The sequence below is a fragment of the Ostreococcus tauri genome (assembly GCF_000214015.3).
Source record: "Ostreococcus tauri WGS project CAID00000000 data, contig chromosome 03, whole genome shotgun sequence".
In the NCBI taxonomy this organism is placed as follows: Eukaryota; Viridiplantae; Chlorophyta; class Mamiellophyceae; order Mamiellales; family Bathycoccaceae; genus Ostreococcus; species Ostreococcus tauri.
The window spans coordinates 36,490-52,887 of record NC_014428.2 but is presented as its reverse complement, the minus strand read 5'-3'; the positions used below and the strand labels follow the sequence as shown (position 1 = coordinate 52,887).

The window sequence follows — 16,398 nt, the reverse complement described above, 5'->3', positions numbered from 1 at the left end:
GCTCGTCGCGGCGCCGCGTTCGCGTTCGCCCGCTCGACGCTCGCGCCCCTGGCGAACGGTACGAGTACATCATACCGAAACTCGCACACTACAGGTAAGTCACGGCGAATTTTATCATGGTCTGAAGCTATGAATACGCGCGTGAAATAAATGAAGCGACACCCTTTTTCCAACACCCTTTTCCAACACCCTTTTTCCAACACCCGTTCCCTCTTGGAGGGATATTCTGTCGATTTCAGTATTTAAATGAATTATGCGCGATGAAACACTAAATTTCGAAAGGTCCAACCGTCGACGTCTAACCGTCGCCGATGTTTCGACCGTCGCACCGTCCGTCGTCACGACGCGACGCGTTGCCCGGCGACGATCGGGAATCTTCGTCGTGCGCGTGAACACGCGCCGAATTTTACGGATTCGAACGCCGTCTCGGCGCCTTTTAAGAGTCACCGGAGCGCCTATCGTGAATCCCTTGAACCTGCCGACGCCAAACCGGGAGCTGACTGGACACGTCGAAACGGAAACGAGCGACGCGCTCGGAGGTCGTCACGTCGCGCTCACGCGGGTCACTCGACGAAGATATAAGTCGAAGTGTACCCTGTCGATCTGTCCGGACGCGGCTGTGCGAACATGAGACGCACGAAGTATGAGAATTGCGGCGCCGGCGCGCGCGCGCGCCGGCGCGCGCATCGGAGCTCCTTTACGGCATCGTTTGCGATAGTGATCGCCTCAATCGTGATCGTCTGGCGTGTCTCCGGTGTGTTGGGGGGATCGTCGTCTTCACCGCCACCACCACCTCAAGCCTGTCACGGCGGCTGGTCGACCACGGTGCGGTGTCCATCCCTATGCTGGAGGCCCGAGGACACTTATACGGAAAAGTATTCGATACACGTGCACGCAAAACACGGCGGAGATGCTTGCCCCTATGGAAATGGACACACGCGCACGTTAAAATGCCCAAAGGGCCACATGTCCGTCTGTCCACCACCCCCGGCGCCGCCGAGTCCGCCACCGCCGCCGAGCCCGCCGCCGCCGCCGAGCCCGCCGCCGCCGAGCCCGCCGCCGCCGCCACCGAGTCCACCCCCACCGAGCCCGCCGCCGCCACCTGGTATGGGGCAGACAGCTGAGGTGGTTTTCGGATCAGCGGTTGCACGCATCGCGAGTTACGCGCACGATTTTGAAATTGCGGTACACCATCCCAGTTGTGACGAGGCAAACGACTGCTTCAGTAGTCACAATGAAGAAAGCGTGAGTAATCACGTATACGGATTAAAGTGCTCCGTGACCGTGAAAGAAGACGGTAAATCGTGTCCTACATACGGCGAACACCTCCCGTGCAGACGCTGGGATGACTTCTATCCCAGAACGCTTGCCCTGATGACCACGGATGGAAAGCACGCCACCGGCAAGCACACCATCGACTGGGAGTGCTACTTCGCGACTCCGAATGGCAAAGTCCCGAATTCTTCGACGAAGGGAAGTCATGCGTTTGAAGTGATTCCGGGTTGCGATATTTACATGCCGTCGGGCGCCGACGACAGCGACACGTCGACAAAGACCACGATGGCTCACCAAGAGCTCGTCAAGTACATTCTCTTGAGTCATGATTCGTTTCAAAACGTCAAGTGTACCACACATGAGATTTACCGTGTGAAAGAGGAGCTATTTCGAAAGTATGATGACGATCCTTTGGACGGCGTGCTTTCGGTTGCCGAGTTACGAACGCTCCTCATCGACCAGAGCGCATCAACACACATCCTGGATCACTGGAATTCAGAGTTCAAAACGAAAACATCTGGACAAGATGTGAAGGTAACGATCGTCGATATGATGGAGACAGAAGTCTACCCATTCAAGTGCCAGGGAGAGTCTCCGAACAGCATGAGCCCAAGCGCCGTCACGTACCCAACCAAGGATTGGAAAACCGAGGAGGCGTGTACGAACGATCTCCGCGAGCTCACCACAAAGTGGTCGTACACCACTCTGCCCGATCACGATGACTTTATTTGCGCGTACGTCGATGGTGTTTTGTTCGACCAGATGAGCGTAGATCGCAATAACCCCGGAGAGGTGACGCACACGAAGCTTCCGAACAATGTGTACGCACCCACAGCCTTCGTCGATATCCGGCCAACCACGAGCGATTTCTTGGATGAGCACGACTCCCTCGTCGCATCTTTCGCGTTTGACGAAGAGGTTCTCGAGGACGGTACGATGGTCTCGACCTCGCCGCGAGTTGGCGGGCAATCGGCAATGCCGATGAAATTGGTGCCAACGGCGAACACGCGAACGATCGCCACGTGCCACCTTGGATTTGGCTTCATGTGCATGAAGCCTGCGCAGAGTGCCGATTATTCATACTCTTTGAAGACATCTGACGCCCTTGGCGATAACATCGCGATGAGCGCTTGGGTTCACGTTCCAGAGTCTAGATGCGGCAGTCCCAAAGCCGGTTCGGATACGTCGAGGATGATGCTCGCGCAGTTTGATGGGCTGATCGAAAGCCGCGAGCACAGGTTTGAAGTTTACTTAAAGCCGAGCAACAAGGATACGTGGCATTTGACCGCTTCTTATTCGACGCGTCCTCGAGGCAAGGGACCGTATACCGTATCGATGCAGAAACAGCACGCCATGAAATGCGACGGGGAATGGCATCTTGTCGCGTTTACAGTCAACAAAGAAAGTTTCCTTACCCTTTACGTCGACCCGACGGCCGATCAGAAAGCGACGACGACATCGCAGGGGACGTACACTCGTGATACTGCGTGGCCGGTTGAAAAAATGAGCTCACTAGATGAGGTCACAATGCTAGGCGCCGTAGATGTCGAAGTCGACGACGTCCGTGTCTACACCGGCGTCGTGCGAGATGCGACGTTCATAGACACCTCGAGGTGTTCGCATCACAGGCGCTGCGCCTACCGCGCGTACGCTTCCGCGAAGTCAAGGCGTGTCGTGTGCCTAAGTGGCGTTATTTCCAAAGCTGACAAGGCAACGTACACCAAGTACGCATGCGTTGGAGGGCTGTATTACGACGGCTCTCCTGTGGATGTCTCGGCAAGATTTGATGTCGCTGGGGTCGTGTTCAGCTACCGAGACACTTCGTGGGGCGAGCGAAACTTTGAAGTCCTCCGCCGAAACACGTTCAAGGAAACTATATCGGACTCGCCATATGAAGTGGTTGTTCTCATAGACAGCGATTTACAATACTGTCATCGTCTTTTCAGTCCTGTTATTTACATCGATCGCGAGGCTGCTGCGTCTCCTGGATCAACTTGGTTGTACAAAGTGGCAGCGCAAACATCTACGGGGCGCGTCGTGGTTTCCACTCCATTCAGTTTTACAACTCCTTGGAGAGCAAACTTGAAGGGGTATGTGTACGCCGGGAGTTCAACGGTGGCTGTCCCTTACGTGCGCGTGTGCGCCAACTACTACGAACCCGTCGAATCGAATGCACAAAGTATTTATGATCCATCTGATGTCAGTCAAGTATTTCCTCGAGCTGGCGAAGCAGACTATGAGCCCAGTATCAATCTGGCCAAATTTAAGCGCGCGTGGACGTCGACGAAAAATGTGAAAGCTTACACCCTCACAGATGGCGAACACATCGCCAAGGGTAACGAGATTGAACTAGTCGAGAGCGACTACGCCATGGTTGATTTGGGTAGCTGGAGTGCTGTACAGACGGTGCAAGTGTGTATGGCTGCGCGATCGCTGATACATGCGCCTGAGCTCATTTCCCTCACGGAGTCGATGCTAGTTCATTCTGGCACTCAGGTTGACGAGGACATGTTCATCAACCGACCACCGTACTCAAATGACATCGTGAGAAAGATAAAAGAAGGCGTTGTGCTCAAGACTCCGTCGTCCAAACAAATAAAGCTCAAGCCTGGCGATACAGTCAAGGTACGTTTTTGGGTTAAAATTGATTCAGACGCAAAGGAGGTCAAGGTGCATTTCGTGGAGCAACAGAGTAACAACAAATTGGGTAATTCGCTCGTCGTGAAGCCGAAGCGTGCGCAGTGGTTCAAGGTGGAACACAGATATGAAACGAAAAGTACCGTTGACGTGGGTTTCATGATCTCAAGTGAAGGCTCTGGTTCTTACTACCTCACGGACGTCGACTGTCGCAAAAACACGCTGACGTCAAACATGAAGGGGATCGATGCGTCGAGCGCGTCCGGTGTGACGATGGAGTCCAAAAGCTCCCCGCCGCGCGGACTGAGTGACGTCGTCTTGAGCGTCAAATCACGCTTGAAAGTATCAATGGACTCCCCCGAGGAGCCGCCTGTCCGCGTTTTGGACGGAGACAGCGTCATCTTCAGCTTTTGGGCGAAACAAGCGTTGGCTTCTTCGCAATCGCGAACGCTGACCGTCTCGGTGCAAGGCGCATTCGAAGAAACTGGCCAAGGTGAAGTCCAAATTGACGGAACGAGATGGCGCCGATTTTCTGTCACTCTGAAATCATCCAAAGATCAGCAGCTTAAGGTACCACGTATCAGCTTAGACGCGGAGGGCCCTGCAGTCATGCTCACGGGCTTTGAATTCCGGCAAATGGCGGAAGCCAGCGTCGGTTTACCCATCAAGGTGCAAATTCAGGACTACGATCCCACTGACACTAAGGATTTTGGATCTGCGTGCGTGCACGAGGGTGAACACGCAATCACTGACTTGGGGGATTGCGTGACGTTTTCTTGCAAAGGAACAAAGTTGAGCTTGGTTCACGGACAGTTTGTCACCGTGAACGCATTGAGGGATGTCAAGCTGACGGAGATCAAAGCCGTGGGGTACACCACTAGCTGTCCCTACACCGCGGTAACTGACATCGAGGGATCGTACGACATCGTTATAAAGGACACAACGGGTCAAACTTCGGTGAATACGCACATCAATGTCGGAGCTTTCAAAGGAGAAACGTTCGAAGAGACGGCGCAGCCAATCTTGAACACGACGGACAAATCCGATCCTTTCAACGTGCCGAGCAAGGTGCTGCTCGTACTTCGGGAGGATAACCTACGTAATTCAGCTGTAGCGCAGGCGGGTGCGAATGCGCGCACGACCGATCATGATGTTTTCGATGATTCTCTTCACGGTGTGCTAAACGATTATGATCACGGGAACTTGACGAGCGCGCGGAGAAGGCTTCTCGGGAATACAAACAACAGAAATTGTGACGAAAAGTTAACGGGCAATGGGCGTTCGTACCGGGGTTGTCAAAGGAAAACGAGAAGTGGTAGAACTTGTCAAGCTTGGTACAGCCAGTCTCCACACAGACACAGTAACTTCAAATGGAACCCCTGGTTCGACGCAGGCTGGCACAATAAGTGCCGAAACCCCGACGGGAGCTCCACCATTTGGTGCTATACAACGGACTCGAGGAAGAGATGGGAGTATTGCGACCCGGTGCAGCCGCCATCGCCGCCGCCACCGCCGCCGCCATCGCCATCGCCGCCGCCGCCGCCTGGGCGCGCAGTCGCGGGCAAAATTGAATGGTCTCTCCTTGACGGCGTGAAAAGCAATTCTCGCGGTACTTTGTCCAAAACAAGAAGCGGATCCAACTGGAATGCCGGCGCGGTGAGTCGTCGGGCAATCAGAGGACCGTCTGATGCTGTGCACGGCATCGCAGCCTCTTGCAAGATGGGAGAGGACATGATGATCGGGCTCAACTCTCAATCGTCCGCCGCTGAGTCCGGGTACGATAAATTGGATTTTGCGCTGTTCTGCGACGGTAGACGTACAAATTGGTGGGGGAAAACTTACCGCTCGACAAAGTTGAGTGCGTACGAGAATGGAAAAAAGGTTGAGCTGTCGAGTACTTCTTACAATACCAATCAGGTCTTGAAAATCGTGATCAACGATGGAAAGGTTCAGTACTACCGTGATGGCAAGTTGTTAAGAACGAGCTCATCGAAGCCGAGGTATCCAGTCCACGCAGACGTGTCAATGCGTACGCCAGATAGTGCCATTTACAACGCGCACTGGCTCGAGCCTGCTCCACCGCCGCCGTCGCCGTCGCCGCCGCCGCCGTCGCCGTCGCCACCACCACCGCCGCCACCGCCGCCGCCGCCGTCGCCGCCGTCGCCACCGCCGCCGTCGCCGTCGCCGCCGCCGCCGTCGCCACCGCCGCCGCCGTCGCCACCACCGCCGCCGCCCGCGCAAGCGAAGTTGAACGAGAATATCGATTGGGTGCAGCTGGACGGTGTCAAAGCAACACCAGAGGGCGATGTCGTAAAAACAAGAACATCGCACGGTTGGGAGAAAGGTGTGGTCGCTGGCGCAGTGAGTCGCCGCGCCATCAAGACGCCCGACGGTTCCGTGCGCGGTATCTCGGCCAAATGTCCGCAGTTTGGATCGAGGCAAATGATTGCGCTGAACTCGCAATCGACCGCTGATCCGGCGGACTATCAAAGTCTGGACTTCGCCCTGTATTGCGATGTCGCTACTCAAACGCTCAAAGTGTACGAGAACGGACAGAGAGTTACAGCGGGTTGGAAACGCGGAGATGGTAGCACACAGTTCTCAACGACCGATACCATTCAAATTGTCATCAATGATCGGGGACAGGTCGAGTACTTCCAAAATCGGCTCCTCCTGTACACAAGTGCGAAGCGCCCGAAATATCCACTCCATGCAGATGTTGCGATTTACCACGGTAAATTAACGAACGTTCGTTGGGTTGAGGTGATTCATTCTCCACCACCTTCTCCCCCACCACCCTCACCGCCGCCGCCGTCGCCGCCGCCACCGTCGCCGCCGCCGCCGTCGCCGCCGCCGCCGTCGCCGCCGCCGCCAATGCACGATTTTGATGAAACGGATCTCAACGATGACGCAAAAGTAGACAGGGCAGAGTTGATCGCCATCATCGAAAAGGGCGCGAGCTTTCCATCAAACGGGCATGCCATCGTCTCCGATGAAATATGGAACAGCTTTGATCACGACAAGGATGGTTTCCTGAACGGAGCTGAATTTACGCTCGTCGCTCATCGCATGGCTCTTCGCGAGATTTTCATTGAGCCCGTTCTCGTGTTCCCGACTCGAAAATCTGTGAATGAATACGATTTCAAGACGGTGCAGACAGTGGATGAGCCACTCTCAAGTGATTCTCATGAAGACACGCGTCATCAAGTGTTCTCACGGGCGTGTGAGAACATCATCGTGCCTCGCGTCTCTTCCGTTGTTATTCCATACTCATCAGCCGGGTGGAATGATTTGTACAGGAATTTTACACGCATGCTGGGGGGTGATCCATTGACAAAGATCACTGACTGTCGTCCTCTCGAAGAAGCGGAATTTGAAGCGGTGGTTTTCGGTGAAAGCAGTTATCAGTACATCATGCCCATGCTTGGGAGTGCGGCTGGATCAAACGCAATCTTTATCGATTTAGATGCAACAAAGTTGCACGATCGCATCAAAGATGATCCCAAAACGCTCTTTGAGCGCGTCAGTCGCCTTGGACTAGAGGTTTCACTTTGGTCACGACGACACAAGCCTGACGTCGTCCACGTATTTGACCAGAACGACTATGATCAAGGATACGGTGCTGAAATAGTGCCGGATCCATCTCAGGATAAAGTATTCTCTGACTTCGCTGAAATACAAGCCACGAAACTCGCCTTGAGTCATAGAGGCACGATCGAGAAGAAGTTTGCTGACGACACCGCAGTGATTGTCACGGGCGCCGTCATGTTCCCAAAAGAGTGGACCGAACTTTCGGAGTGCGGGCTTTTTGAGGCAGTAATTGCGGTAAAGGATGAAAGCGCTTCGAGCGACCCGGCAGTTTACAAGACGGACGAGGGTGGTTGGTTCGAATTTGCGATCACCAGTGGTAAATCGTACACCATAACAGCGAGTTATCCGAACCACCGAATTTGCTTCTCTGGTGGCACGATCGACGAAGCGACTCGGCTTTGGAGTTGCGACAGCAAACCCGTCAGCGTACGCCTCATTTCAGTGACTGAGACAACATACGTGTTCTTCACAGACACGACGACGTCCAATGTTGATCTGGGATTGTACCAAGGTGAGTGCAATGCGTTGTACGGCGGAGCGACATTTAAAGTTACCCCAATTAATGGCTGTCATCCTCCGGCTTACTTTACATCCAAAGAAATTAACGCGTGGATCGCACCGGATCGAAACAAGAAAAATGCAGAACAAATTCCAAGCAGAGAAGAAAACGCCAACGGACGGAGATGGCCCCTTGCTGCGCTGGACTATTCAATTACGATAGAAGAGGGACCTTCAACGAGCAATATGAGCGCCATGATTAAGGAAAAGTATCCCAACGCTGAGTGTGAGATAGGCGCCGGTGGTGTCGTGCAGTACTTCCGAGAACGTCCGGAGGGACTTGAGCGGATCGCCCCGATGCGAACGGAACATACCTGGATATCGATAAGGTATAAATATCATGGCTACCTGTGCTCAGAGATCGTCGATCTTCCCCGCATCAAGCGAGATGATGACATCTGCTGGGATCGGGATTCAATCAAAGATGGTGGTATTTTGCGACAACATTTTGTCGGCGATTCGCAATTTTTCGACGAATCGAGCTTACCAATCTCCGACAAATACGTGCGCGCGAAGGTTTTTGAATTGCATTTATCGAATGACAAGCTTGAGGCGTGCACGACTTTCCCGGGACCTAAAACCAAGACTCCGGACGCACGTTCATGGGTAGAGTTCCGCCAAAGCATTACGGACATTGAAACGAATCCGTGTCACACCAACAGAAACGGTGGACCGCTGTGCGATTTCGACATCTCGATCGATGGAGATGGATATCTTCAGTTTCCCATGGAAGACCAGACGCTATCAAACGAGCGGCTCATCATTCCTGGTGTCCCGAGGTTCTCCGGTAATTTCCGCAGAGCACTGGAGCTGCATGTTTACCGCAACGATGGATCAAAAACGATGATCGTAAACACCCTCCGCGAACTTATTTCTCTTGGCTCTAGACCTCGAGGTGAAGGCATGTATGGTGAAGACAGCGACGATGTGTACTGGGCAACTGTCCCGTTGGAAGGTCTCGTGTATACGACTGTACATGATCCGCCTGGAGGTAACTCTTACGCTGAGCTCATGCTCGGAACTGAAGTGAAGATGGAAATTGCGACTACAGACCAGCAATCGGCTTCCTTTAAGAGATCGTACTCGGCTGGTGGTGGTGTTGAGGCATCATTGAAACAGGCGGTGGGTGCTAATATTGGTTACACTGTCGAGGGTACCTTTCAGTTTGAGCTGCCCATCTTCAGTATCGGCGTCGACTTCACACACGCCGAAGATGGTCCAGAGTTCAAAGTGGCGCAATCTCACGGTGGAGGCTGGGATATGATAGCGAATACGAATCGCGTCATACGTACGAGCACGGATGTTGCGATCCCTGGAAGATCTGGCGACGTCATTTTAGGTGGTGGCGTCGAGCTGGTGTATAAAATGTCAGACTCGCTTGATATTCGCGAAAAAGATTTGTGTCTCGAAGTGACACAAAAGATAACGTGGCTACCAAGGAGGCCGACGTCTTACGTGTTCCTCGTGCACACCGTCGAGGCTATGGTTATTCCTAACCTTAGGTACTTGTTAGCTGTGGTGCAAGCTGGAAACAACATCGCTGGGGACACATCTGGGATGACACACATGGAATGGCCCTCATATTTGACGGGCAAAATTGCTGCATGGGAAAGAACACTTCAGTGGTCGTCACCTAGAGTGTACAAAACTCCAGCACCTGGGAGTGTCCAGTATAAGCGGAACACTAGCGCCGTCGATCGTATCATGACACCGTTCCTTGACGAGGATTCCTTGATGGGCGCCGAGGCCCAGTCCAAACTAGTAGAGTATCGTCAGTTCTTGACCCAGGACGTGTCCGACTGGGATGGTGACGATTCATCAGATCTCTTGCCTGCGCTGAAGCAGCAATGGACTTCCCTCGATTCCCTCGATGGCACCTCTTTTGCAATCGATGGCCCAGGAGGCGCTTTTGACTACGCGAATGGTGCCGAAGGATCTGTTACGAAACTTAAGGACAAGATTGAAACTCCGTCGCCTGATGGCGACTGGAATCAGTTATCCGATGCTACGGCGAGCTCTGATAAAAAGTTATGGATGGCGAGAAAGAACAGGTTAACAGACGCCAATTTTCTGAAGCGCCTCAATGTGGACGACGATTCGGCACCGACAACAATGGGCATGAACAGCGCGACGCGACGGGATTTAGATGGTGTTTATTACGCATGCAGGCGAGAAAAGTGCAGCACTGGCGAGCTCGATCGACGCTTGCAACTCATTGGTCCCTCAGGCAGCGATTCAACTTCGGAACGCAGACTCGGTGAGTTTAACCACTTTCAAGTTTCGCTCGAAGACACTTCGAGAGTCATGGCGTCGTTCACTGGTCGTGAGGGACCGCTTGGTTTCGGCCCAAAGGATTCCGCATCAGAAGAAGGAACGATATTGCTTTCATTTTCAGGCGGCGGGCCGTCGACGGAATTCATTTTTTCATCAAATGAGAACATTGCAGGAGAAGCTTTCTCGTGGACTCTTGGTATGCAGGCCTCGGCTTCAAATGCTATCGGATTAGCAGTTGGTATAACCGTCGCAAAGACTCACTATAAACACTCAGCGTCCATGAGCAGAGATGTCTCGAAAACTCGAGCTGTTGCGTGGGCAAAGTACGAACGTATGAGTACTGTGTATTCTCTCGGAGATCCAGAATTCGGTGATAAGTTCGTCGTTCAAGTTAGTTCGGATGTCAGATTTGGAACGCCAGTCTTTATAACGCAAGGTGGAAGAAGCAAATGTCCTGGCGAAAGACTCACCATGTTCCGCGAGGCTGGTTTCAAGATCACGCGGGACACGACGCATAACGAACGTTTGAATCCAGGAGAACACGCCATCATACAGCTCAAGATAGTGAACGAATCCCCGTACAAAGAACGCGCCAATATGGGACTGCGTCTCGTGGATGGCACTGCCGACTGCGTTCAACGAATTGTCTTCGCCGCGATGCGTGCTGCTGAGCTTGACGCGGACGACGCGAACAAAGTACAGTCAGCCGTGAACTCCACCGCCGACGGCCACGAATGTTTAGCGTCGGAATCAAAGGACGTAAAAAAGCTCAAATCTGATGTCGCGTCCCTGATGGATGATTACAACGCGATGGCCACGAATGCAGGGATGAGTCTCGCCAGAACTATTGCGAAATTGACTCAAACGTCCGCCCCTGCGGGTGAGGCACTTCAAGGGATGAAATTTGCGATAAACGGGATTCACATGTGGGCTTTCGGAGAGGTCTTGCCACTCAAACGGCTCGCCGGCGATTTTTTGGACACGCAAAGTGTTGTTCACGAAAGCCATCTTGCACTGTCAGTGGAGCCGGCTGACGGACTCTACGAAAGTCTCCATCTTGGTGTTTCCCTTGTCAGCTTGTGCGAGTCGATGATCGAATCGTACATGGATCGACCAATAATTTCCAGTACCACGTCACTTGGCGCGATGTCTTGGAGTATGAAGTGTCCAAAAGTAGCGTTCCATCCGTCCACGCTCAACAAGCCGGATGATTATTTCGTGAAGAGTGCAAAGTCTGATTCCACCGTGCTGAAGCTTCTCGCCATCAATCCAAATCGCTATTCACTGTGGCCCGACGATCAGCTGTCTGAAAATGCCCAGTTGGTAATGAATGAAGCATTGCGTTATGTGTACTTGCAGTATCGTCCACTAACAGGCGGAGAGTGGCTCACAGCGAAGGACGAAATCGAAGGAGATGGTACGGACAAAAAATTCAACCTCCTGTGCCCAGATTCGCGCGGCGACGGCTGCGCGTTCGATTGGAACTTGAACGACAAATATGAGAAACTATTGAGTGGATATAAAGACGGAAGATACGAAATCCGCTTGAAGACGTACTGTGTCGGTGGTTCGCACCTCGCCGACGAAGCGGTGCACTCTTACGTGAGTGATCAAACACTTGTGTTGACGATCGATACGAAGACCCCACTCATCGGCGCCCTGAGCTACGTCAACTCACAGACTACGCAGCGAGTTGATTTCATGGAACCTATTGACTGCACTGACCAAAAAGTAAGTGTTCAGCGAAGCGATTCCTCGACCGGGACATTCGAGAAGGTCACTGAGGAAGATCTTAAGAACTCAGCGTATCCGTTTGTTTTCCAGTGTATGAACGCCGGAAACATGGGTTACTGGCTACTCAAGTTCCCTTCTAACGCCCGCGGGTATTATAAAGTATCCGTAGGTGCAGTCCACGACATCGCAGGTAATGCGTGCGACGAATTCAGCTTTGTTGCTCCAGTACGCGTTTCTGGCTCGACGGGCAGTTCGACTATTTCGACGCGTCTTGGTTTCTTGCCTTCTCGACGCTCGGAAAGGGTGAGAACTCGAAAGGTGCGCCTCGATACTACCGTTGATATAGCGTCGACTCTGATTTTCTGTTTCATCGCTCTTGTCGCGATTGTCGCGCTCGCGTCGCGAGCGCGAAAGTACGCGAGAGTCGACGTTCGGGACGGCTCTGGCGACGAAAAAGTACATCTCAACAACGCAGTGGACGTCCAACGCTACGGGGCTGCGGTTTAAACTTAACAGGAAACCCTACCGTATTTTTTCCACATTATCATTTACGAGCTTATCTCCATAAACGGGTAACATTTGTAATCAGAAGTTGCGCGTCGTCCTTGCTCCTCGACATTTTATCGCTTTTCTCCACGCGCCCGAACCCGCTGACCTGGCACTTCGTCGAAGCCGCTATCGCTCGACGTGCGCTGCGGGCGACGTCATGTCGCGGGCCGACGCACGCAGACGCGTCGCACGACGTATTCGCGACGGTGTTCACGACTGCGTGTCGCCCAAATCGGCGCCGGCGGCGTCCCGCGCGACGACTGTTGCCGCGAAATTTCAATGGGTGTTCATACTCGTCGTCACGGCGTGCGCGCTCGCGTCCGTGGCGCACGCGCTCGAGGACGGCGGTGAGACGCGCTCGATGGCTCGACGCTTACTTTCGTTTTACTATCAGAGACGTCCGAGTGGAGCGGGAGCCCTGAAGGCGAAACACGGGTTCAGTACCCACGACGGAGTGAAGCGCGGATCCCAGAGCGCGAACTGGGTCGGGGATGAAATCGGGCGTCACGTTTCGTTCACGGCCGGTGGTCCCCTTCCAGAAGCGACGGTGGTAAGCTCTGAAGCCGGTGAAACCTTGGAAGCCGTCGAAATGGAGGACCCCGCTGAGTGTGACGAGGGCAAGGAGTGGTCAAAGGCGAATAACGCGTGCGAAGAGAAGGAAGAAGAGAAGGAAGAGGAAGAGGAAGAAGAGAAGGAAGAAGAGAAGGAAGAGGAAAAAGAAGAGGACGCAGAAATTGGCGAGGGAAAAGCAGAAGAAGATGCCGATGAAGTGGAAGAAGAGGCAGCGGGAGAAGCGGCGCCAGAAGAAGCAGGAGAAGCAGCGCCAGAAGAGGGTCCCGAAGAAGAGAAAGGAGAGGGAGAAGAGAGCGACGCGGAGTAAGAGCTGGGGTGGAGGCAGCTCTCGGAGTCGCGTTGGAATTTTTGTCTGTACAGTATGAGTCATCGTTAAAAGAACCGCTAAATTTTGTTAAAATGAATGCACGACCGTCTACTCGCTGCGAGCAGCGTACGACACGAAGCTTTGTTCCTTGCAATCGATACCAACCATGGCGTCCCCCAAGTCTTGAGACACTTCTGCGATGATCTTCGGGTCGTTGTAATGCGTCACCGCTTGTACAATCGCCCGAGCGCGCTTGGCGGGATCGCCAGATTTGAAAATACCAGAACCCACGAAGACACCATCCATGCCGAGCTGCATCATGAGCGCCGCGTCGGCTGGAGTCGCGACGCCACCAGCGGCGAAGTTCACAACCGGTAAGCGGCCAAGTTTCCTGGTCTGTTGAACGAGCTCGAGCGGAGCGCGGATTTCCTTCGCGTAGACGAAAACCTCGTCCTCGTCCATGGCGCAAAGTCGACGAATGTCGCCCATTACAGCGCGGCAGTGTCGCACCGCCTCGACGACGTTACCAGTGCCGGCTTCCCCCTTGGTGCGGATCATTGACGAGCCCTCTGCGATGCGGCGAAGCGCTTCACCAAGATCGCGGCAGCCGCAGAGCACCGGGACCTTGAACTTGTGCTTGTTCAAGTGGTTGATTTCATCAGCTGGCGTTAAGACCTCGGATTCGTCGATGTAATCAATGCCGATAGCCTCGAGAACTTGCGCCTCGACGAAGTGACCGATGCGAGCCTTCGCCATGACGGGGATCGTCACCGCCTCCTTGATGGCCCGAATCATCGTCGGATCGGACATGCGAGCGACTCCACCGTCCTTACGAATATCCGCGGGCACGCGCTCGAGCGCCATAACGGCGACGGCGCCAGCCTCTTCCGCGATGCGCGCTTGCTCGACGTTAACGACGTCCATGATGACGCCCCCCTTGAGCATCTGCAAGTATCGATCGACGTCGGCGGCATCCCGGGTCAGTCTTCGTTTCGAGATCGCTCCTGCTCCGACGCGTCGACCGCGCGAGCGTCCAGCTCGAGCGCGCGCGTTCGAGGTCAGCTTCCTCTCGGTCTTCACTCGTTCAGAGTTGTTTCGACTCGTGACGTCGTCACGAAACGAATCGCGCCCCCTACGTCGACGACCAACGCTCTACGGGCACGCTCAGGAGCGACGACGGGTGGATGAAATATCTTCATCGAATCACCACCGTGCGACGCTCTATCGAGCGTCGCTCGTGCGCGCGCCTCGTGCGATCGTTCGCGTCGTCGTCGTCGACCTAAAAGGCACGACGAGCGCCGAGCACGGCGTCGAACGTCCTCGACGCCTCGCTCGAGGTTCGTGATCGAGACACGTCGGGCGCGCGCATTAAATATCGTACCTGTGCCAAACCAGCCTTGACGGCGAACGTCGTGCGCTCGGCTTCGGTGGACATCGTTCGAGCGTTCGAGTCGCGGAATGATGAGACGTCGGCGGCGTCACGCAAGGAGCCTCCGGTGGAATTTATGTTTCGCATCTACATGGTCTAAATGGTATGTATAATACGCATCAGCGTGGATTTCAGTGATTTAGTTCGGCACCCCCCCACTTTCGCACTTTGGCCGTTAAAAAACGCACTCGTAAGCCTATATCGTGACGTCATCGTGTTATCTGGCGAGAGCGAGCTCCGCGCGCTGAGCGAGGGGAGCTGGCTCGACCTGAACGAAGAACGCTCTCGGGGTAAACATTCGAATCATGCGTAATCGAGTGAATTCACCACGGGACGCGACAGAATGGGCACTGTCGCGACGCGGGCGTCCGCGACGGCATTCACCATGGTCGCGTCGCCGCCGCGAGCGACAACGACTCCGTTCAATACGTTGCCGACACGCAGCGGCGTTTTCCGATCGCGCCAGGGCTGTAAGATGAGCGTGAATGTCTTCATCGGGTTAACGAAGTAAAGCAAACGCGAACCGGACGGTGACTTCGGGGCGTAACCGTTCTCATCGAGTGGCTTTTGCGTCTTGAAGCCAAACTCAGAGATAAGAAATTTTTCTGCGTCGCGAACGTTTTGTACGTTCAGGGCGACGACCTCGAGGGGGTCTCGCCTCGTCGCCACCTGACCACGAATGGGTATACCCCCGGGCGATCGCATGTCAAAAAAACCAAAACCGTAGAGTAACTCTCCGCCGCTCTCATAAATTTGTGACACGCGCAAGCCAAACGGCACTGTGACCGCCACGTAACTCAACACGTTTCCGACGTCCGACGCGTCGCCTGTCGCTTGTCGTATCTCAACCACTCCCTTCCCACCGTCGTCCGCGGTCAAGCTACTCTGTCCGTAGGCCAAAGTCGCGACGCGCTCCGCTCCGCTCCCGACGTCTCGCGTCACGCGCATCCCCAGCGCCTTGGTCCAAAAGTCAATCTCCGCCTGCACGTCCGTCACCGCAAACGATATCCCACCCAAATAATTCGTTCTCCCGCTCTCGATCATCGGTCGGATCTCTGATAAGAAATCCGCGTTCGCTCGCGTCTTCTCCACCTGCTTGTCGAAAAAGTTCAACTGCCCCTTGAGCACGTCATCCTCCGGGTGCTCTTCGTACGCCAATCGCGCGTCTTCGCGCATGCGCGTGAGCGAGTCCAGCACCTCACCCGCGTCCGCGTCTCTCGCCCCGAGCGTCGCGATCGACGACGCGAACGCGGCGAGCACCACGTCACGACGGCTCCCCCGCCCGTCGCCTCCATCGTTTCCCGACTCGACGCGATCGACCTCGTCGTCGCTCGTCCCGCGGCGACGGATCGTCCATCGCGCGCGCGCGCGCGCCGACGCGCGCCCTCGACGCCCTCCATCCCTCGCCACGGGCGCGCGCGGACGGCGCGACGCGGTGGACGCGCGCATGACGACGGCGCGTCGACGTGTG

At 54.6% G+C, this 16,398-nt stretch overlaps 4 protein-coding genes across 4 annotated transcripts; 2 read left to right on the top strand and 2 right to left on the bottom strand.

Moving 5' to 3' along the window:
• Positions 1–627: 627 nt before the first annotated feature.
• Positions 628–12,576, top strand: OT_ostta03g00240 (Concanavalin A-like lectin/glucanase, subgroup; the record flags this gene model as incomplete). The annotated part of the gene is made up of 1 exon (XM_022984657.1): positions 628–12,576. One exon carries the CDS (start codon positions 628–630, stop codon positions 12,574–12,576), a length of 11,949 nt encoding a protein of 3,982 aa, XP_022838400.1.
• A 199-nt stretch (positions 12,577–12,775) lies between these two features.
• On the top strand, positions 12,776–13,498 carry OT_ostta03g00230 (unnamed product; the record flags this gene model as incomplete). Its single annotated transcript, XM_003077886.1, has 1 exon — positions 12,776–13,498. One exon carries the CDS (start codon positions 12,776–12,778, stop codon positions 13,496–13,498), a length of 723 nt encoding a protein of 240 aa, XP_003077934.1.
• Positions 13,499–13,606: 108 nt separating this feature from the next.
• On the bottom strand, positions 13,607–14,933 carry OT_ostta03g00220 (Ribulose-phosphate binding barrel; the record flags this gene model as incomplete). The annotated part of the gene is made up of 2 exons (XM_022984655.1): positions 13,607–14,443; positions 14,880–14,933. 2 exons carry the CDS (start codon positions 14,931–14,933, stop codon positions 13,607–13,609), a joined length of 891 nt encoding a protein of 296 aa, XP_022838399.1.
• Positions 14,934–15,230: 297 nt separating this feature from the next.
• On the bottom strand, positions 15,231–16,376 carry OT_ostta03g00210 (unnamed product; the record flags this gene model as incomplete). Its single annotated transcript, XM_003077884.1, has 1 exon — positions 15,231–16,376. The coding sequence occupies one exon, from the start codon at positions 16,374–16,376 to the stop codon at positions 15,231–15,233; it is 1,146 nt and encodes a 381-aa protein (XP_003077932.1).
• Positions 16,377–16,398: the final 22 nt, after the last annotated feature.